General features: G+C 36.2%; 1 protein-coding gene across 2 annotated transcripts in view; it reads left to right on the top strand.

Annotated features, from left to right (window-relative positions):
* The first annotated feature begins 816 nt into the window (after positions 1-816).
* Positions 817-24,342, top strand: part of LOC117410730 (1-phosphatidylinositol 4,5-bisphosphate phosphodiesterase beta-1) — a 269,638-nt gene continuing 246,112 nt past the window's right edge. For both annotated transcript variants that reach the window (XR_004545728.2, XM_034017498.3), the window contains exons 1-2: positions 817-1,189; positions 4,291-4,368. Coding sequence is in view for 1 of the 2 variants with exons in the window: in XM_034017498.3 (XP_033873389.1) it covers positions 1,091-1,189; positions 4,291-4,368 (177 nt within the window). In the remaining variant the exon portion in view is untranslated. The remainder of the gene's footprint in view (positions 1,190-4,290; positions 4,369-24,342) is intronic.

Here is a 24,342-nt window from a genome sequence, read left to right as displayed (position 1 = left end):
AGGTGAGTCTTAAGGAGGCGTCGGAATGTGGTCAGGGACTGGGCAGTCCTGACATCCGTAGGAAGGTCGTTCCACCACTGCAGGTGAGGATGGAGAAGGAGTGGGCTCTGGAGGCAGGGGAGCGTAGAGGAAGTACAGCCAGTCTTCTAATGCAGGCAGAGCAGAGAGGTCGGGTGGGGGTGTAGGGAGAGACATCGGTAGGCAAGTACAAGAGACTTGAACTGGATGCGAGCGGTGATCAGGAGTACTTTTTAAACAGTTGAGAAGGGCTTTTTCCTGAAACTGAAAATAAAAGATTTTGTAATCTTTTAAACTTTTTGTGTACATTTTAAAAAAAAAACTTTTCCTTCATATGCTTTCAATTTTGTACACTGCAGTTTTATATATATGCATATATGCTACAGGATAAGATAGCTCTCTGATTTGACTAGATTGACTAGACAGAAATTATATTTTTCTGGAAAGCAAGTGTTAAAAAATGAATGGCACTTATTTTTACTTTCTGGTACTTGAAAGCTTAAAACATACACCGATATAGAGAAGAATGATGACAATAAAGGGCTTTTAGAGAACCATTTACTGGTACAGTACTTACTGGTACAGTACTTGGTTACTGTGGAAAGAGCATATTATGTTGAATTGCTTTGTGCAACCATTATCAATGTGTTTGGATACCTTCTGAAAGATGTTCTGTAACTAAAAGATGCTGACGTTTATGTTGCGCACTAGGCGGCGCTAAGTCCCAGTCACCTGGACAGTGATGCATGAAGTGCTGTGAATGAAACAGTGCAGACTTGCACAGTGTGTTTTGTTCAGTGTTCGCTTATCCAGTCAATTGTGAACAGCGATAGTGGAGGTGGCAGCTCTCTCGTAATCTCCAATTGTATTTTTTTTGTCTCTGCTTTCTGTTCAGATTCAGAACCTTCAAAGCAGTACTGGTTACTTGAAGGATGAAACGATAGTATACTGAAGCTGCTCCCTCATTCGGTCACTATATGTCTTTGTGCAGAGCCTGATTTGGGCTTTTAAAAAGAGACCTTTACATTATTTTTTTCAGTTATCCACTCGGTTGGAAAGTGTAAATGTGTAAATGGCTGGAGCACAGCCTGGGGTTCATGCGCTGCAGCTCAAACCTGTATGCGTCTCTGAAAGCCTGAAGAAAGGCAACAAATTTATGAAATGGGATGATGTAAGTATACACGTAATAAAAATACGTTTTTTTTATTCTGCTTATACAAAAAAGTGCTTTTATACAACAGCAATGACAAAAATATACGCTATTCAACGCTTATATTTTTAAACCAGCATGTTTATTTTATGGCAGGTTTACTGCAATATTGTTTATATTGCAAAATATGTTAGTAGTGAAGAAAACCATTGAAGATAAAAAATAAAAGTTGACCTGCCGTTGTGTTCTTATCAGTGGACCCTAATTTCTGAAAGCTGTTAATATATTTTTTCTTTATATTTAATGTCTGATATAACATGGGGTGTTTTACAGTTGTTGAATAAACATTTTTTTTTAATTGGAAAAAAAACAAAACATGCATTAGCCTACAGAATTCAGTAGCACGGTGCAAAAAATGTATTAATATACAGTACGTGCGTAATAGTTACCGATATGTTTTGTCTGTATGTAACATTAAAATGATATGATATAAATAAGTACATACAAATACAGTGACTTCTGTCAAAGGTTACTATAGTGGTATGTTTTGACTTTTAAGTTGTAGTTTGCAGGTCAGTAAGAATAAAAAAAAAGTATTGTGCTAGAATAAAACAAAACCAAACTGCATCAATCTTTACTGAAACAGTAATATATGTAAGTACTAGTCAGTCTAGTCAAAATAAGAGAGCTATCCAAACCTGGCTGTAGCATCATTTATATGTGAGTGTGTGTGTGTGTGTGTGTGTGTGTGCGTGTTATGTGCTATTTCATTGTTTTATTAATTGTAACCATAAGAAAAAAAGGAATATGGTTCAACATCTGATTTAAGTGGTATATTTAATACAATATGTTGCATGTTTCACGAATTTTCAACAGTGCGGTTAACCGCATGATTATTCTCCTGGTGATACTGTAAAATAAAGTGCATAAGGACGACTTGATAGAATAACCACACTATCCAAGTGATAGAAGATTATTGGTTTCACCTTTAAAATGCATTTGATCTCTGAAAGGTGCGAGGAACTAGGCTAAATATACTATGCACAGTGTGTCACCGTAATATCAGTGTTATCCTGCGAAGTAAAAACCAATGTTCTATTTTGTAAAACCAAGCTCATCTTTAGGAACAAGAACGCTTGTAAAGTACAAGGGACGTAAATATTCTCAGACTTGAAACGCAACATTTTTCTTAGCGTGCACATTCTAAAAGTATGTTTTATAAAATACTGTTGATTTAAAAACTTTGTTAAGTCCTAAGCTTTTTATTAATGTAGCACATGTCTTACACGTTGTGTTTAAAAGCAAATCAGTAAATAACCCACAAATATTAAAATAGTCAGTTTGAAACAAAATAATCTCAGTCAGTATGAACTGTATTAATGGCTTCATTATTTCCTACCTATTCCGTTATAAAACTGAAAGCTGTTGAGAAATGGCTGTGTCCTTGGATCTTAAAAGCCAACATGTAAACGTCAGTTGTGAAAAATAGCAGTGTCCCCTAACATCACAAGAACAGCAGTCTGAGTCTACATCAATCTAAATGTCGCCTCTCTATTTCTACACAGAGCATATCTAATTAAGGAGACTGTTGGAGCATGATGAGGGCTTCATTTTTATCATTAGCGCTGCAGAGTTCTTTTTGTCACCTAAAGGGTTAGTGGCAGTGCTTTTTGAACAGCAGCATGGAGTCTGGTGATTATTTCTGGTACCCAACAGCCCACAGTTTATAAAATCATTATTTGAAACCAGCGTGTCCTGTGCACACTTTCAACCCACCAAATTAAGTAGCTGGTTTGGGCTTGTCATGCTGATGTGAAACCTGATGTACTGCCACAAAAAAATAAATAAATAAATAAATAAATAAAATGTTAAAGAAAATTTTGAAAAAGAACAAGGATAGCCATGTAGGTTGTTTATAGTTGCTGATATTTATCACCTGAGTTGATTATTTCCATTTTACTAATGCATTTATTCAGTTTTATTTTTATGACAGTTTTATCACACCTTTTTAATCCTGCAAGCATTTTATATTTGTTTATTTATTTAGCAGATGCCTTTATCCAAGGCGACTTAGAGAGACTAGGGTGTGTGAACTATGCATCAGCTGCAGAGTCACTTACAATTACGTCTCACCCGAAAGACGGAGCACAAGGAGGTTAAGTGACTTGCTCAGGGTCACACAATGAGTCAGTGGCTGAGGTGGGATTTGAACCGGGGACCTACTGGTTACAAGCCCTTTTCTTTAACCACTGGACCACACAGCCTCCTTGACTCCATAACTATAAAGTTCAGTAGGTGGGCGTCATATTCTTATTATCGAAGTCTGTATATTGTACAGGTATTCAATTTAATCCATTCAAACTATGACAATCAATGCACAAAATGTGACAGCTTTAAGCTCTGCCATACATGATTTCACATTAATTGTTGTCATGGCAACGGAAATGCTGTAAGCCTATTTGCTCAACAGTTTTCGCAAGGCATTTAAATGAGGCATCAGGAATGGGTTTATGTTGCTTGTCCTTGTACAACTAAATTCAGCAAATGATTAATACATGATGTAAGTACTGTTACAAATCTGAACATTTTGCATCTTAGTTTGGTAAAAAAAATCTAAATCATACAAATATTAAATCTTGCATCTCCATAATTATACAAAAAGGAAAAAAATAAATGTACATGTCTGTTGAATTAAATAGCATAAACTCCATTAATTGGCTGAAGAATGTCAGAATTGAATGATAACTTTTACTTTCTTGTCAAACATTCACATTTTCAGATCTCATCACACGCCCAATCCAGGATCAGAAGCATCATCCACACCTGGACAATTCTATAATGACTATATACTATACAATATATATATATATATATATATATATATATATATATATATATATATATATATATATAATATTTAAAAAAATAAAATAAAATATGTTTTACACTGTTATATTTTTATTATCTGCCTAGTTTGATAATGCAGCTTAAGCTCAAGTTATCCTTTCCAGAGTGTGTCTTCTTGGTTTCTAGCTGTTACTCATTAACATGTTATTAGACATGCAGGGTGCAACAGGTGTTCCTGTGAATTTTATATTTACTGCTTGTTTCACTGTTGCTAGGACTCCACCGTCGCAACTGCTGTTACTCTTAAAGTGGACCCACATGGATTCTTCCTGTACTGGACAGATCAGAACAAGGTAAGACACTCAGGCTCATCTTTTAAGCACGGTCTTAATAAAGTCTTTATTTTGAGTTTTATAGACTAGGCTTAGAATTAAAAGCATGATCTGACAGCTACGCACTACACAGTCACATTGCCAAGATGCCGTATGCTGTTTGACATATGGCTTGTAACAGTCTCCTAATTTTGAAACGGTGGTACTTGACAACTGGTATCTTCAACTCAGCTTGTGAGTAAATGCCTTGATATTCATCAGCAGGGCAGGCATTACTCACAGGTGGGGGCCCTCCAGTCTGTTGCATCTTTGCATTTGGAAGAAAGAGCCTACACAGGTTTCAATATCTTAATTTAATTAGTACTTGAATGTGTTGCTGGGAGGAATCAGGATGGCTTCTGTTGCTGTTTGCTGTAAACCTTTAGAACACTGTCCAACATTTATCCGTACAGTTCATGGCTACACAAGTTTTACATTTTAAACTAAAAACATTTTATGAAAATAATTGTACCTACGTTTGTTTAGCTGTGTCTTGAGTCTTTACTTTTAAACCTCAACAACTGTAAAACTGGAAATGGGTCTCAGTGGGCTTTATATCCTAGTACATCTTTGAATATATTTAAAACAATATTATTTCTGTGAAACTGAATTCTTACAAAAAAAATAAAAATAAATAAAATATGTCTATGTCTATGTAATTAACAGAACTTCTGTATTTATTATAATATTATTAATATTATCATAGTGGATCTATTTAAAAAGAATGCACACAGAGGTGAGAACATCAGCTGTAAGTGAGCTGGTATATAATATACTGAATAATGGGTTGTAATTGAGAGAAGAAAATAAGTTTTAAAGCAGATTTAAATGTAAAAAATGAGAGTATCGAAGACTGTAACATTGTTTTCTTGTTCATTTTATAGCCCGAAGCTGAGAATAAATTTAATAACTACAGAAGGGTTGCAGGGTATTTTTAGAATAATCACCACATTAAGAAAAAAAACACACGCACACACACACACCACTAACAAACAACAGATTTACAAAGCCTAGGGCTTTCAAAGTCTGTCTATTTGTATAAGAGACTAGAGTGTCAGTTCAATTTTGATACTTGTAAATCAAACCTGTGCACACGGTGACAAAAGGGATTTTGTCTGTTAAAAAATTCATAGGTGTTAGATATTTTTATCATGGCTTGTTTTTTTACGGGTTTTTGATAAAATAAAGGGTCCCATTTAGAACATTTGTAAGAAAACCTTTTTTTTATCATTGATGTCTGTCTTGTTTTAAAACAGTTATACATTTTTATGTATTTATCTTCTCTGCCTACAAACAGCCCACATTCTTTTTTGCTTATTTAAATAATTCTGGGGTGGTTAAGCAGGTTTCCTGCAGTTATTAAACAACTATTTTCAAGAAGACAACTGGTAAAGCATTTTTTTTTTAATGTTTTTCATGGTGATCTAAAAATGTCAATAGTGCGTTTTCCATCCATTTATCGAGCGAGTTTATAAGTTACTCTGTAAAATTGCTACAAAAATGGTAGCGACATAAGGGCTAAAAATTTGTTTTCCATCCACTGCAAATTCTAGCGAATCAAAGGGAATTAATTCCCTGTGACGTTTCGTGATGTCACAGCCTAATTTGCATGTGTTGCTACATTTTCAAGTTATTCGCAAGAAATATACTCGCTAGATGATTTTCCATTCACTTTTTTACTCGCTCGCTAGTCTTGCGAGTATATTCTACCGAGTTAAGCTCTTAAAAAAAAAAAAAAAAAAATCAATGAACCTTGAACCATATGCAGTTCACAAAACCAACAATAAAATGTACATCCCGTAGGGGAAAACTGAACCTGCAGTGAGTGTCAAAAATGATGTGTGTGTGTGTTGCATGCGTAAAAGATACTTATAAAGGTAAAGGTATACAACCTGCACCATTGTTTGGCAGCAGTGTGGTGTAGTGGTTAGGGCTCTGGACTCTTGACCGGAGGGTTGTGGGTTCAATCCCCAGTGGGGGACACTGCTGTTGTACCCTTGAGCAAGGTACTTTACCTAGATTGTTCCAGTAAAAAAAAAAAACCCAACTGCATAAATGGGTAATTGTATGTAAAAATAACATGATATCTTGTAAGTCGCCCTGGATAAGGGCATCTGCTAAGAAATAATATATTATTATTTTCCCACTAGTTTAAAGGTTGCTTATTCTATTTCTGCTCTTTTGTTAGAAGTCTTCCAATTTTGTTTAGCGCAGTGTAGGCTACTAGGATGCTTACTACTAAACTGCATAAGCAGAAAAAAAAAACAAAACAGTTGTATTATAAAGCCATTTAAAAAGTATGTGTATGTGCATGTGTATGTGTATGCACATTTTTGGCAGTGACACGATAAAATTAAAAAAAAATACTAATACTTGTGATTGGTTTATATTTGGGGAACCCCCCTGATACAGCCCATATATGGATAGTATTCATCACATGATTTGAATTAACGTATAATATGATTCAGATGGATTCCCTAAAATAGTCAGGGAGCAGACTACTTGTTCGTAGAAAACAAATTTATGATTTAAAAAGTACAGTTTAATAACATAATACACATTCAAACAGCTCTCACACTAGGAAATTAAGTTTTACCACTTTATTTATCAGTAGTCTAACATAAAATAAAAAGGTCAATTTCTTTTACATTATATATATGTCGAATAAAATGTCACTGCGAGTAAAAAATAAAACCAGCTCTAGCAAGCGAGCTTGTCATGCGAGTAAAAACGTCTTAAAAGTCAATTTAAATCGTTTTCCATTGCGTTTGTCGCATATATTTTTTTATACGCATAAGTTTTACCGAGCTTAAAAGTTGGATGGAAAAAGTCCTATTAATACTTTTTCATGGGTACATATATACTAGCATACATCAACATTGTATTATTTATTTTGGCACACAACACATGTATATTGTGACATACAAATTTGTATGTGGCACCTAATATGTTCATCATTTAATGTTAATTGTATGTGTATGTCAATGATCTACTGGTTTTTACTTTTAGACTGTTATATTTTAAGTCCCTGGCGAAGGTGCCTGTATTGTATTTAAGTATTGTATGTACACTACGCTCCTCCACTGTTTGAGACATAAGATGTGCCTGTACTTGTTAGTTACATCTACACTTTTAGCTATATAATAATAGCCCCTCATTCAATCCAGACTCACCTATGTGATCTAAGGTGTGTATTTTGGGTTTACAATGCTATACACTTGATGAGACCCAGCAATGGAGTCGTTTTACAGTAATCTCAGCTATATTTTATATATTCTATTAATATATGAATATTAATTTCGACTTAAAACGTAGATGACAGACTACAAAGATTAAGGGAAACAGTTTGTGAGCTTAATATACTTTTATTTATAGAAACAAAACATTCTTTACTAGCGGGGTTTTTTTTAACAGCGTGTACTGCATATTTGCCTAGTCTGTGAATATTCTCACAAGAATGATGGATGGAGCAATCATCAAAATGTCAGTGGTTAATGAATAAGCATTTAACTCACACATGTTGCACCTCAGTTTTTTTTAGACATGTTATTAGGAATGATTAGAGATTAAAATTGTACATTGTTTGATTGCTTATCTCTGGATATCCCAGTAATGTGGATTTTATATCCATCGATTAATGATCATCTGTCCTTCAATTTCTAGAGGTTTAATTACATATTGGTGAATCGATACATCAAATTAGAACCCAGTTTGAAGTCTCCTGTTGTCGGTATGCATTCAAACCTTGTGTGCGCTTCTTTTAGTGCTATTATGGTTGATAAACAACGTTAGCGCGTTGCTAGGATACGCACTTTAGGTCTCTACATTCGTGTTGGATATACCCCGTGTAAAATGAGTTGAGTTGCTTCACTGGTGAGTCTATGCATTTTTTTTGCACTAAAAAGTGACAAGAACGCGTAATCACAAGAATGCGTAATCATGTCAAAAGAATGCCAATATTAAATCTACCTATTACCTTATTTTGTTTAAAAGTATGTTGTGTTTGGATTATATGCCAATATTATATAAAAAGAAGCTGAATTTAGTATGTTAATTAAATTAGTCAGGATTTGTGAGATTAATTAAAATGTTTTGATTTGCTTTTGACATAAAATGTTAACAGTAATGAACAACCATAGTTCAGATGAAAATGACTTCTGTTAAAATAAAGTATTTTTTATTATTACAATGTTAAAGGGACATCTAATGCGGACGCATGCATATTCTTTTCACTTTTTTAAAATCCTTTGTATTTATTTTTTTTATAATCAGAAGTGTTCTAATTTGAATGTAAGTTGTGCCTTTTTGTTTAACTATTGTGCACAACAGTGTTTTTAGTTATTGGATCTTCTGCTAAAAAAAAACAAACTAATGTTTGTTCTTTATTTTGAAAAATAAAACATCAGTGCATTGATTATTGTTGATAAATGCCTATACAATAATCAAATAAGAAATTAGGTTGCCGATTGCACCACTAAAAAATACCATGTAGCCTAAAAACATATACGAAATCTGCCCCAACATTGTACAGGGTATCCCATAAGTCAGACGCCAAAGGCAGTATCATACATTATGCAAATGAGAAGGTTCTCTGTTAAATTTGGGCAGCCACACGCCATTGATTATCTTCATCACACATCAAAATGATCAAGAATGGCTTCTGGCCACTTGGTAAAATAATCCATGGCCACCAGAATGTAGTGGTTCCTTTGATCTGAGCAAGGAAAGGGCCACAGAATATCGACTCCCACTCGCTCCTCGGGCCACCTTACTGGCAACCGTTGGAGCGGGGCACGGAATTGGCCTGGGGCCCTTTCCGTGCCATGCATTCGTCGCAGCGTCTGCAAAAGTCCACCACATCTCAGTGGCAGCACCCTAATAGAACACCTGCTGGATCTGCCGGAGGGTCATCGCAACCCCTAAAGTGTCCTGCAGCTCGGGTGCCGTGGTGGGCTTGGAGTACTGCCACCTCACCTCCCGGTCCACTGGCGCCCGCCACTGCCGCTTAGGACACCGTCCCGGATAGCCAGGCGGCCCCACTGAGACCAGAGACCTTTGGTTGCTACCGACAGTAGGGCGATGTCCTCCCAGGGTGGTCGCTGGTGCACCTCTAGACAGTCGAGCACCGACTGCAGGTTAGGGTGCTGCTCCTGTTTCCATCTCCATTCCATCAAGGTCACTGTGGGCAGCTTGCTGTAAGTGATGGTCGCCGCTCAGCCGTCCCTGTCCAGCTGGTGCTATGCCCACACCGCGTGTCCTCTCTGCTCTGCTGCAACCATCTCCTGCTCCCGGACCCCCCGTCTGTGGAAGTGGCTACAGTCCCCTTCAGCACAGGGGCGACTAGACAGTGCGTCAGTATTGACGTGGCTTTCCCCCGCCTGGTGTTGGATTTGATAGTCAAAGGACTGAAGCTGCTCAATCCAACATGCCACCTGTCCCTCTGGCTCCCGGAAGGTCAGCAGCCACTATAGTGCAGTGTGGTCCTAGCAAATGTTGAATGGTAGCCCCCAGAGCTAGTGGCGGAAATGGCACACTGCCGCCATCTTTGCTGGCTCTGTGCGGATGCCTTCCTTGCTCACTCCCGAGGAAGCTGATCTCCCACTGCATCAGATGGCACTTGTCTGGGTGTAGCTTCAGGCCAGCTGCCTCCAGGTGCTGCAGCACCTCGAGCCTGGAGTGCAGAGCCTCATCAAAAGTCGTCCAGGTAAACGAGGCAGCGCTGTGGTGGGACCCCGTTTAATGCCTTCTCCATCAGCCGCACAAACATGGCAGGTGCATTACACAGCCCGAACGGCATCACCTTGAACTGCAGCCGCTGGTGGAGAAGACAGCCTTGGGCCAGGCTACAGGGGTGAACTCTACTTGCCAGTACCTGCTGGAGCCATCTACGACCCATCATTGCGGGGCAGAGGGTAGGAGTCTATGGGTGACTCCATTCAGCCGTCGGTAGTCCACACAAAATCATAACTCGCCACCCTTACTCGGGACCATGAAGACAGGTGCAGCCCATGGACTGTCCGATGACTTGATGAGGTCCGCCACTACCTCAGGACCCAGAAGCCGGGCCCTTCTGAAAGCAGCTGGCGGTAGCACACTGAGAAATGGATTCTCACCACTGACTGAACCACCCCAGACTCACGATGATTCCCTGACCTGGATCTCCATGGCCTGCTTCCCCCTAATTGGCAACAGGCCCCCAGTCACTGTGCACACTGTGCACAGCTGCACGGTAGTATATTCCAGGTGGCGCTGGTGGCTCCCAGTGGTTATCTGGTAGACATTGGGCCTTCCTGATGTTACGCTAGACCCAGTGTCCACAAGCGCGGTGCAGGGGACCCCTTCAGTGTGGACAGGGAAGTGGCAGAAGTCCCCCACCGTCGTTCTCCCCACAACTACAGCTGGGATCAACAGAGCGATGCAGGAGGTGGGCGAAATGTCAGCTGCTTCTGGAGGGGAGCTGAGCCCCACTCTCCCAGCTGTGCTGTTGGATGATATTAGTCCTGCAGGGGTTCTGGAAGCAGGCCCACGGTTCCCTATCTACGCAAGCACAGAGTCATTTCCCGGCATTGGGAGACTGCTGTTGGGCATTGTACCTGTAGGTATCCAGACTGGCCGCAGTTCCAGACCACTATTAAGAGTGTTAAGATACCACTATTAGACTGTCCATTGCGTGGTCTCTTAATACAGGTTTGACTGTATATATATAGATAGATAGATAGATAGATAGATAGGTAGATATGCGTATTGGTTGACTCAGTTGGTATTTCATTTAATTATATGTCAAATTTAGTAAAGGTAAACTATTTACAATGTACCATTGTTGATTTTTAGTACCGCGCCATTACTTTGTTTTGCCACTACACACCTGCTGCTGGCTTCATAAACCTTTGTGCTGATCTAAAATATTAAAAGTTTCTAACAAATAAAAACTGTTTTCTTTAATAATATAAGGCCCATGTTTCATACCTGTATTTAGTAATTTATTCCAGATACTGTATTATTTTTAAATGCACTTTGTCCTTGTGGGTCAGGTTTGAAACATATACGCGGCTATTTGTAAGCCCCACAGCAAAATAATAAGCGCATATTCAAATTTAAAACACATTGGACTAAATTACTTCAAGAAATTATGAAGTATGAGGTGTAGACCTATGTATTAAAATGTTTCATTCAAATCTTTATTTTTCACAGCTGCAATAAAGTTAATGAAGTCACACTCCAATTCACAGTTCCTATGTACATCTTAAAAAGCTCTTTATTGTAAAGGCAGGAAGTATAAAATATAATTCATGTTTATGAATATGGCTAAACACTGTAGTCATATATGTCAACATATGCCAAAATTGTTCAGTGAATGTAAATATTTCTAAAGACTTCATTAAGTCTTTTTGTTCATCAAAATCACAACCAAAGCAAACGCTAGCGCCAATGTGAGCTGCTCCTGATTTGTTAGCAGCTTTTGACTCCCACTTTTTCATCATTGGCCAGCGCAAACGGAATACTGCGAAGGCCCAGCTCAAACTCCCTTCAAAATCACAACATGAAGGGGAGTCCAGTGAAAAAACATAAAGGACTTTGCCCTTACATTTTCTTTTTTTTGCATTTCCTGAAAATCAGGCCCTCTGTATTTTCTTTTTACTGATAAGTTCACAAGCATTTAGACTGCATTATAACATCATCTTATAGTGTTTGTTTTTGTGGGATAAAAAGGGCAAACTTAAATAAGTATGTATCTTCACTTATGTCTTAGTAACTGCACTAGTGAAAAGCTGGAATGCTATGCTGAATAGGATTTCAACGTCTACAACAGTGTATTTCTGTTTGCTTTTTAATGTATTACTTTACCTTCAATAGGTCTAAGGAGCAGTTGTCGAAATTCTATCCTGAATGCTACCTTCTCTTCAGGTGCTTAGTCACATTCAAATAAACACTTATCAGAGTTTTGTATCAGCTGAATGATTTATAACACTGCTGCGGCCTGGATGTCAGGGATCCTCATAATCTTACATTACGTCCCTATTGTTTTGAGCTAGACTGGTCTTAAATATAATTATCTTTTATTTCCATGCATTTATGGCACAGAATATCTATTACTTCAGACACTAGTCCCTGTTCTTTGGAACCTGTGGGTACTTCACGTGTAGTTAGGAAGAAACTAAACACAAAGGTGTACTGTTGATTGTAAAGTAAACAGCCAGTCATCATCCATTTATTACTTATTCAAATTAAACCATTTTGTGAGCCTGAGAGTGATAGAGAACATACATTTGAATAAAACCTCTTTACTTCATGTTCTTCCTTGTATAGTCGATGTTATCCTTGTTGTTTCATTTAGAGATAATGTTGTGTTTGGTGGATATTAATTTGGTAAAGGGCTATTTACATTTTCATATTTCATTCCATACCTGTTTAATATCCTGGTATGTATGTTCTCAATATTCGCTATTGCTGCAATTCTCTCCTCTGTAACTGTTTTTTTTAAGAGATTTTCTATTTGCTAACTTTATAGTTCCAGAGAGGGTGGAAATTACAGTAGCACACCCCTAGTGTTCATTTCTATAGTTTATGTACCGATGGAAAAATTAATCATCAGAAAATCGTGAATAACTTAACTGCAAATCGCAAGAAAAAGCACTCCAATCAAAACCCTGCATGTGATTACAGTCAGACATTACATATCATTATTTGAATTTTTGGCAATTAAAAAGATGAAACTGTTGTGCTGGCTTATGAAAATGATCTTGCTTTGGAATAGCCACATGTGTTGGATAAATATAAAAAGACAGCCATTTTGATTTGACTTAAAAGCCTTCATTTAAGTATTTATACAGAATAGCCTTTTGAGATGCAATATCTTCTTCACAGGAATCCAGTCATTATGAGATAAAACAGATTAATATGATATCTATAGGAAATTTCTGCCTTTTTAATATGTTATGCCATTTCATAAAACTTACAGATTTTGTTGTAAAACATGGGTGTAGGTTGTTATGTTGACTAAAAAGTCTTACCATAAAACTGAACTAATGCATGAAGTTCTATTACAGTACTTTCAAACTGGGGTCAATAGACTAGACTGTGGGGTACTTTTATCGAAACAATAAACTCCCTTTATAATTTTTTCTTTTTCTTTCTTTTTTTGTAAATAGTCCAACAATATGCAGTCCATATTTGTTTTATGAATCAGTCAAGAAAGTAAAGTTTTTGAAGTCTGTAGCGCATAGTTATTAAAGTTTTTTTTAGCATAGAAAAAGGAAATCTTATTTGCAAAAGGAAAGCTGCTATGTACCAAAAGGTGTAAAATCAAAAAAAAAAAAGGTAATTGATAAAAAAATTACCTTTTTCGGACTACCAAGTCCTTCTTCAGCTGAGGTGTGTTCAACTAGGAGAACGTTTACGAACAGTTTAAAACTTTTTTTCTGTTGGTGGAATGTGACTTATTTATAAAATATTGGTATTTTTCGATAAAATTGATAAAATATGTATTTATTATTATTATTATTATTATTATTATTATTATTATTATTATTATTATGATGATGATGATAAGGGTCTGTTTACTTAGCAAGAAAAAAGAAAAAATATGAATTCCAGTTTTAAAATAGCTAATCCGGCCGTTTTGCTTTCGGATTTTAGGGTGTGTTGCATATTTTAAATGTTTGTGGAATGTTCAGTAAACCATTCAGTAAACCTTGCTTTGTTCAAAGCTAACAGTTTGTTGCGAAAGTTTGCCTAGTTGAACACACCCCTGGGTGAAAAAAGCAGTGCTTTAAACAAGCTGTTGTTCCGAAGGATGACGACACAATCAGTGCGTTTACATGAGCATAAGAATTCCGATATTTTTCGGAAAACTAAGTTTTCCGAAAACTAATTCCGATATCAAAAGTCATGTAAACAAAGTTTTCGGAAAATGTATCGGAATATTCTGAAAGTCAGTTTTTGGAAAACAGCACCTAGAAATTTCTGATTCAATTCCGAAAACGAACCAAATGTATATCATGTAAACGCACTTTTCGGAAAACTTATTCTGATAGTGTACTGCACATGTGCAAACTTTGACCTTCTTTTCTGCACATGGTTTTAGAAAACAGAGAAAATAATACTAATTTGTAGCCAGTCTGCATGCATCCATTTGTCTAGTTAGGGATAAAGTAATACATTTGTTAAAGTCCTTATGTATTTGCTAATAGCCCTTACTGAAGCAGCAAATGTTTTCTAGCTTTAAAATGATATGATAATTTAAAATAATGTCTGCTAAAGAAACTGGTAATATAGAACAGGATGAGCTGTTGGAAAGTCTGACTGCACATTGTGGGGAATCTGAATAGAGGTATAGGATAGTAATCTTTTAATTTAAGACCTGACACTTCGATAAAGCACTTGTTATTGGATTGGTCTCCGTTCTATCGCAGAAATGTCCGGTCTGTTCAAATCATACTTAGGCTACTACAATACTTTGCATGCGTAAATATCCTGCGTTTTCCGAAAACCTCAATCCATGTATACAGTTGAATTCTAATTAGACTTTCTATTGTTAATCATGTAAACACAGAAAAGTGACGTTTTAAGAAAATCAGTTTTCTGATTCAGCTTTGTCATTTAAACGTACTGACTGACTTCAAAATAGAATGTTAATTCCAAGAGGTTCCCAAGAGCCTCATTTGAAAATGAATTTGCTTTCTTTTTGCTTCCTAGCTGCATTTGTCCCATAGCAGTGATTTATCCCACAAATTGTGATGTTTTCTGCAGTGTGTTCATTTGTGTTAAATTGTCTGGCACAGGAGAGATAGATGTTCCATGAACACTGTTTTGTTTCTCAGATGTACAGTTTGTTACACTTCACACAACCAATGCAGTATACTATTCCTTTACAGGTGGAAGTAAAAGTCTCATGAATAGTAAATGAAGATTTTGCCCCTTTGATTACTGTGTTGTTGTGGATGTATTTACAAATAGCGCAGCGCAATATGTTGCATGGAAATGAGCCTTTAAGATTGTCACAACCAGGTTGCATGTTACTATGGACTAAATATTCTCTTAGATTGGTGTCTCTTTTGTAAGACATCAATGATGGATTATTGAAAATAGGCACTGTAAAGTGATCTTTTTGGAAAATACTAAAATATATTTGTATGATATGATGGGTAAGAAGTAGGGGGTTACAATCATAGATGCCGAGTTTTGAAATTCCTGGGTGCGGGGGGGTGGGGGTGGGGGGGGCTGGTAGGGGTTGGTGTGGGGTGGGGTGGGGTGGGGGGCTGAGTTAGCGAAGAACTGTATATATATATATATATATATATATATATATATATATATACAGTTCTTCGCTGGAAACAATTTGCAGTAATGTAGCCTACCTGTTCTGTACATTTCTGCGCTTGCATTACTTTTTTGCACATTCATAGGTTTTAATACATTTTTTTTATAAGCGTAATACGTGTCTTAATAAAGATTTTTAACTGCATACATGCATGTTTGTTTTGTTTACTGTACTGGTGATTGGGGGACATTTTGAATGTCAGGTTATTGTTATTGAGTTTATACCATCCATCGCTTACTGGGGGCCAATCACGTTAACACAATCGCACCCTTTCTAAGTAGTGGTGACTGTATTGTGGATGATTTCTAGCAAGCATTTCAAAGGATAATGTATATAGTTTTCCCAAATATTGCAATAATGTTTCTACTTTATTGACTTAAACCTCTAGTTGAGCAGAGGTTGTTGCTCATGTCTATGAAGAGTGAACGTCTGCAAGATAACATCATGCATTGCTGAAATATATTTAAGACAGGAGTTAAAAACAATGTCAAAAGAACTTTCACATATAATAATTCTTGACTGTTTACCTTTCAGAGTTTGTGCTAAAAATGATTTGGATAAACCTGTGGCATACATATTATTTTTTACATCATCATGATATCTGAGGATTTATTTATTTAAAGTTTGCATTGTAATGTACACCTGCTTCATAGCATTGCACTATTTTCCTAAGCCTTACATAGCATGTGGCTGTGTATTGTATACTGTGGGCTCTATGTACTAATATTACTTATGTGTTTGTAAATACTGTGAATTCACAGCCTCCTTTGTAGAATTTTTGCGTGCGATGTTCTAAACAGTTCTTTTTTGTGAACAAATACCGTATTTTCACCGCAAGTTTACAAACAGCATCAATTACTGCTCATTATACAGGAGAGAGAAATCAGAATTTGCATCATGCTCATTATACAGGAGAGATAAATCAGAATTTGAATCTCATTATAAATAGATTCATAAAATCTATTTATAAGGTGAAAGTCAAGGTTTAGAACTTCCTTCTAGCAAAGATAAATTAGTGGTATAGTGAACAGGAAGAAGTAGTAGGCAAATATAATAGGATCAGGCTATGGCTTCTGCAGACTCTGACCTTGATGCAACTATGGCACCTGTGTAGTGTTAGAAAGTGGTACATTGTCAGAAAGTGGTATGCATACCAAAATATGACCCGAGTAATGTCAGCAAGTGGTACTTTGTCTGATTTTGGTACATGTGCAATCAATTGCGATCTGATGGGTGTTTTGCTAATGTGAAAATGACGTACACTTTTCACTTTCTAGTGAGTGTTTTGCAGCTGTGCATAAGTGGTAAGTGCTTATTTAACCCTTTCAGGATCAAGCATTTTTCAGTGGGATGCTCCCCAAGGACCAAGCATATTTTGGCTATATTTGCCTTAAAAATCAATTCAATTTTTTACATCTTGGAAATGGTGTCCTTTTTTTCAGAACACTATAAAGTACTTCAGAAACCATACAAACTTTTCGCTTTTTAAAAAAAAACGCAATATATATATATATATATATATATATATATATATATATATATATATATATATATATATATATAATATATATATATATATATGTTTTAATGTAAAGTATTTTTTATTATGTATTCTGCTTAGAGATACGTGGATAAAAATGTGTTATTCTATGACCCGAAGGATGTTACAATACTTCCTGAAAGTTTTGTTGAAAAATATTGATGTTTGAGCAAATTACAAGAGATTGTTTCACCTGAGTGATTGCAATGACATAATACACGTTTATTCTCAGCAATAATGGACACTACTCTTGATTATTTTCTCAAAATAAATATTTATAAATAAAATAATAGTTATTAATTAATTAATTAATTAATTAATTAATTCATTCATTCCATTGTTATCAGTAGTAAGAAAAAAGTACCTGATAACTTTAGTTAATGAAATGTTTTCCTCCATGATTCACGGGAGTTTAAATACTGTTACATTTTCTTTGCACACAGTACAGTAGCTATGCTTTATTTCTATACCGAGATTAGCTTAAATCGTCTGTTTTAGCGTCCTCCTCCATACAAAGCTATAGAGCCATAAGGTATGTAGTGAAAACACAAAACAAGTTATTTATACATATACAATAGGTTAATTATACTTTTTTTTTTGCAAACTTAAACTGGAAACAGACAATCAGTTTCTCTAAAAAGAAGCAAAAACAATTCACGACGAACAAGACAAAATGAAAAGTCCACCACAAAGTTGCAGAAGTAAAAAACTGTACAAGACCCAATGTATTGCAAAAATATATTGATAAATATTTGCGTGCTATTTACTTAATGGTGGAAAAAATAAGATAAATTACATTTTAAAAGACGAAAAAGACAGAAAACAGCATAACGTAACAGATTTGAACGGACACGTCTGTGTTTTCAAAGCGGAAGTTGTTTAGGCATGCGTGAGCAAGCACAGTGCGCTGTGTAAAATTTTTATCCGTGTACCTGAAAATAACATTACACTGGTTGACAAAGACCCAATCTGCATCAGTAGTTTGAAAAGCAGATATATCCTCAACTGTTTGTTTTTCTGGAATATTACTTTTATAAATGTAAATTAATAAAAACTTGGGTAAAATGTCTCAGTTTCACATTAGATGTCAAGGAGTAGAGTTGTATGATTTTAAATGTAATGAATTGACACACAATTATGTAAATGCAGTTGTAGCACAAAAGCTCGTTATGCTGGTCCCAAAATGTCCCTGCTTTTGACAAATAAGATAGCTGTGTTGCTGTATACAGTATTCATATTACCATGGCAACGACTAACCTAGCAGATTACAAAATGATAAGATATCACCTTGTCTTTTAGTTATAATGGATGAAAGTATAGCAGAACAAAATATATATTTTAGTATTTTAAGATTTTAAAAGATAGCTTAAAAACTATTTGTTACGATGCAGGAGTGCTTTGTGAAGCGGTATTTCTTTAAACTACTCCAAGAAAAAGCAAAATGTAACCTCAGGCCTCAATGTTCAATTTGCATGATATGGAAATATAGTGGAAGATGGAAGACAAGATGGAAAGTATGCACATATATTAGAAAGGAAAAACACAGATGACTGAATGTTATTGTTTTAGAAGCAAACACAGTGATGTTCAAGATAGTTGTACAGCATGTGATTATTTATCATACTAAGGGTTCTTATTTTATGAGCTATTTTGCTTTGGCCTGCTGCTTTTTGGTATAGTTGCCATTAACACATGTGTGTACTGTACATAGGCTAGACTCAGCCAGTCTGTATGGTAGAAAGAGCCAGCGTCTTCTATTGAACGCCTATTCTTTATTGCCAGCAATACAAAAGTAAACCCACACTGTAGGTGTGGTGGTGTTGGTTCTTAATAAAGAGATAAAGACTCTGACAATATATATTTAAAAAAAAAACTCTGAAAATGTAATTTGAAGCTACTGACTTTTTTAGATAGTGGATGGCTAACTGGCTGTTGGTTGGCCATTTGGCCACAAAATTCAAAATCCAGTGAATTCTCTACCCATAACCAAATCAACTGAACATTTGCTGTAGTTTATAAAAAGCTGTTAGTATCCATCTTCTGAACTTGTTATAAATAGTAAGGGAATGCATTACCTATTCAGTTAATGGGGGGGAGGGGGTATCTGTCTGTCTTAGGGTGTGTTCACACTGGGTCTTTAGAGCAGGGGTGTCCAATCCTTGTCCTGGAGGGCTGGTGTCCCTCCTGGTTTTGGTTCCATCTGTAGCCTAAATTAATTAATTAGACCAATTAAGCTTCCAATAAGCACTTAATTGATCAAATTAAGTAATTAAGGGCAGTGGTTCTCAAACTTTTTTAATCTGTTGACAGAGGGCGGGATCGCTATGAGTACAGTATGCAACCCTCTGATTAGTGGAAGTATTATTGGCGATCCAATCAAAATAGCCAATAAAGCCCAAATAAAGTATCTGCCCATTATACGGTATAGCCTTGGTTAAGATGTGTGCTATATTTATTTATTTATTTATTTATTTATTTATGTATTTTTTAATTAATTCTAATGCCCCCTACCCAGGATACAGTCTGCGTCCCCCCAGTTTGATTTAGGGTACAGTTGGAACAAAAACCTGGAGGGACTCGGCCCTTCAGGACCAGGATTGAACACCCCTGGTTAGAGGGTTTGGTACGGTTCAGTACGTTTGGTGTGAAGTGTGAACAGCAAAGTCTGCTTGGGAAACAAACCATACTGAGTCCACCTAGAGGTGGTCTCGGTCTGTTTGGCAAACGCACCGAGTCTGGTTCGCTTGCTAAACCTCAATGTGAACAACTGCTGGACTCGGTCCTTTTGCACATAGGAAACGAACTACACAAGGTAGCCTGGCTCAGAAGTAAACAAACAATGTCTCGGGGAGCTGCATTAGGGTTACCAGACGTCCTGGGAAAATTGAGATTGTCACAGTTTTCAACTTTCATTTTTTGTCCCGGTCGGAAACAGTAAAGTTGTTAATCGTCCGAGTTTTGCTTGGAAGTACAAAACTGTATCAGCGTGCTCAATAGCAGAGTAATGCATTAGGTTGTATGTTAGCGCCATTCAAAAATAAAATAAACAATCTTATGGAGTATTTGTTTGATCATTCTGATTATACGTATACCATATGTTTAAATGGTAATAGCTGATCTATTTTTTTTAATCTGGCTTTTTGTACATTTAACATGTTTTGACTAGATGACAATATAAAGAAAATAATGAGTTGTTATCATCTGCAATAAATTCACCCGATGTTTAATTTTTAAACTATTATTGTGTTATTTTATATACTGTTATTTTTGGCTTCTGAGTTGCTACGGTGTCAGTAAATTAAAGAAAAAAAAAACGTTTTTCACTGTGGAAATCTGGTAATCCTAAACTACATGGACAGTGTGAGAAACTGAGGCTCTGGTAGAAAATTTGGTCTGACACCAAAATCTTGCCGAACAGGACAAAACTCACAAAAATAGTAAAATATATTCAGTCTTTTCTCAAATTACTTTATTTAATGCCGGCATTAGGAGAACCATGCAGAATTGTGTAAACTGCATTCTCGTACTGTAGGCATTCAAGAAATGTATTAATTAAATTAGCGAAGTGCTCCCCCAGTGCTTATGTAAGAATCTAAAACATGCTATATTAAAAACTGGAGCATTACATCAATAGCTGTCATCTTTCAACATGCCTTGCAGGATATTGTCTTTAAAGAGCAGATGTAATGTACTTCACTTTGCACATAGAGACATACAGCTATTGTTATCTGTCTCTCTGTTTATTTTACCACATGTTTGAATATACATGGCAGCAGCCATGTACCTCATGTACTTTGAATTTGCATGTTACATTCAAAACATAAAAAAGCGTTGGAACAGTTTCAAATGTATTAACATGCAATTCAAGCTCTTTTCCCGAAGCAAAACATTTTAGTAACAATTTTACTAGAAAATAAAATGTTGGCAGAGGAGATGTTTTCTAAATGTAATATTTTGTTGATATGTGTATTTTATAGTGATAACATCATCATAAAAACCTAAACCAACTGTACTGCAAATACATATTGTGTATTTCAAATCAGAATGGCTCATTTGCAGTTCAGTCTTTTAGTGCTGAATCAAGGTAGCAAGTTACTTTTATTAATAGTCTATTTTTGTTAGTGTACTATTTTGACCATGCCTTAAAATTCCATTGCCAAACTAGAGGACAAGACAAAAAATCAAACACAGAAATATACTTTTCTGACACAATGTACATACCTTTTTGATTATTTAAATAAATAATAAACAAACATGTACATGCCGTACATTTTATTTTAGAATTATATTCTGCAACATAACACTGCAGTAAACAGTAAGTTTATGAGCAGTTTATTGATTCAGGTGAGGCTTGCACAAGCAGGTTACAATATTTACTAAAGGTTTAAAAGATAATACAGCATTTACATAGCCAAATGCACACGATTGCATTGTGACTAGTAGCTTGCTTGCAGATGCTGGCAGAGGCCAATTAGAAGCTCAACCCCAAAAGAGTAGCCTGGAGGGTACCCCTTCACTTACACCCCAGTGTTAAGATTATCATATTTGGACACACTTGTAATTCATTGCAATGCCATGGTACCATATCAGCATAAGTGTACTGTAGAAGGACCCCTGGTTCATTTGAAAGCCGTTGTTTTGCCATTGATAGCAGTGCTATTGTCTGCTAATGGTCCTGCTAGGGTTTATTCAGGATATTATTATAGACATTTTCCTGTAAGGGATTATGAAAGCCTATTTACTGAACCAATACAACTGTTCACTCTAAGTACACTGTAAAGTATTTAATTTAGGTTTTCAAAAGCAATCTGCTGAGATAAAAATCTACTTGGGCCACCACCTGATACTCTGAGAAGTGCCTCTTGATTACAGAGTCAGGATCTAACTGTTGGCTCCAATTCTGTAACAAGTCTTAATAAACAGCTGCAACATGCATAATAGTGAGGATACATTGTTTCCAAAAATGGATCAATGCTTACTGCATTGTAACAAGGCTTTGAAATTAACTTTTCCTTCCACTAGCCATCAGGGCTAATTTCTAAGCACCCCCCTCACTCACCCTCTTGACTATTAGGTCGGAATTTGCTATTCCTCACTTGAGACAGATAATCTTCTGAGACAATCTCTTCTTGTTCTTCTTGTTGAAAATGCCACACACTAAACCTGTAGAAGGTTCCATCCTAAATTGTCTTTTTTTTTAAATACTAAATTACAAATACAGTACTGTTATCCTTCTCCGGTATTAAAAAGCAGATATTACTCTATCATGCTATCCGACACTTTTCATGAATAACTATAGTCACAAACTGAACAGTTGTATGAATTCCATTGCAGAATACTGTTGCAGTAATTATTCAAAAACAGGAAGCATTAAAGTATTTGCAACAACTATAATAAACAATAGAATTTCAAAAGCTTATTTTTTTTATTCAAATATACTTTTAAAAACAGTAGCGGAATGCTATAGGTTTTATAAATCAGACAATGTTGAGCACAAAAATCACAATGAAACCAACTGTTATGAGATGATTGGAAAGTAAATGCTGTCTCGCAGGGCAATGCTTGGAGCTGATAGGCTGAAACCATAAACACCTGCCCTCGCATGGCAATGCATAGTGCTAATTGGTTGAAACAGTAAATGCCAGCCACCATTATTGCAGGCAGTGCAAATCTCATGCACATACATAAACTAAGGTTAACAAGAGAAAGGTTAGAGTGCGGTTATAATAACAGATGTGCTACTGTTAGTATGTGAAATGTACCCATCCCAGACCAAGTCAACACATGTCATTTGAAGGTGCTAATTTCTAGCCCTGTTATAGTTCTGTATAAAGATTCACTAAAGTAGCAAGGACATACTGGCATGAAATTAAAAAAAGGAACACCCATCATAGATTCTAGCTACTGGCAAACATGGGTCATTGATTTGGGTTGTACAATCTCTTTTTTGTCTGTTGACTTCTTCAGGCAGGCAGTACCCCATTATGGTGAGCAGTGTAATGTTCCAGATGGTTAACCTTCATACAGAAAATTCAGGGAGGTTTATGTAGTGCTGACCCATTTCCCAGGTGTAATAGGACTACTACTGTGTGTTAATAGTCATTATTAGTTAATTATACAAAGCATTGCAGTGTCACAGCTTATTACTCATCAATTATATGTAGATAATGAACTTTTTGTACTGCAGTCTTGATAACCGCAAGATTTAAATGAAGTGAATTGCAATTTTCTTATGGCCAATGATGTGGCCTGGTCTGTCCAAGCATGACGAAAACACAACTTTATTATTTTTTTAATGGAAAAATTAAAGCAGAAGATTATAATAAAGATGACATTGCTCTTGGTACCATGTATAATTCATGAAAGAATATAATTTCTCCTTGATGTGCTTGGGGAAAAGAGATTTGATTATCAGAAAGGAAGGTAACCAAAACTGACTTGCAGAGTAGGGACAATGCAGGTACTGCAATTGTAAGAGGAAAAAAGAACCCCTAACTCACAAGAGGCAGAACCTCAAGTGGGAGGTGAAGGGTGGATGTGATCGTCTACTGAAGTCCATTACAAACATTAATGATTATTTACTAATGTTTTATTTGTTGATATGGGGCATTGTTTTTCCTGCACCGGCCACAGAAACAAACAAAAGTGCTGGTAAACAAACAAAGTGCATGCAATATATACAACACCAGCCCTGGCAGCAGTTCAACTGTGAGGGAAGAAACAGCAGGACTTGTGACCGTTGTGAAAGGTTAGAATTAGACATATGTCGTCTACATTTTTAAAGTGACCATTCAAAGTCCTAGGTCGAGGTAAAGATGCACAGCTTTTACTCTCCTTATAATATGATTTTTTATGTAAAACACAACAAGCTATGTTAATTGAAATTGACCTTTTGCAGTGAAATAAAAAAAAAGTTAAAAATGAAAAATAAAGAGCCTTTTCCTGATGCATCTGCTGCTCTGACCTGTATTTTTCTTCAGCATGTTACCGTTTGGTATGGTTAAAGGTATCATTTGTGTTGGTCTTTGTAACAGGGATGGCTTGAGAGTGACGACAGAGCAGGAAATTCAGAGACACAATACTGTGGATGAATGTG

The sequence above is a fragment of the Acipenser ruthenus genome, chromosome 6 (assembly GCF_902713425.1).
Source record: "Acipenser ruthenus chromosome 6, fAciRut3.2 maternal haplotype, whole genome shotgun sequence".
In the NCBI taxonomy this organism is placed as follows: domain Eukaryota; kingdom Metazoa; phylum Chordata; class Actinopteri; order Acipenseriformes; family Acipenseridae; genus Acipenser; species Acipenser ruthenus.
Note: the sequence above shows the minus strand (reverse complement) of the source record. Positions and strands in the feature narration are given on the sequence as shown.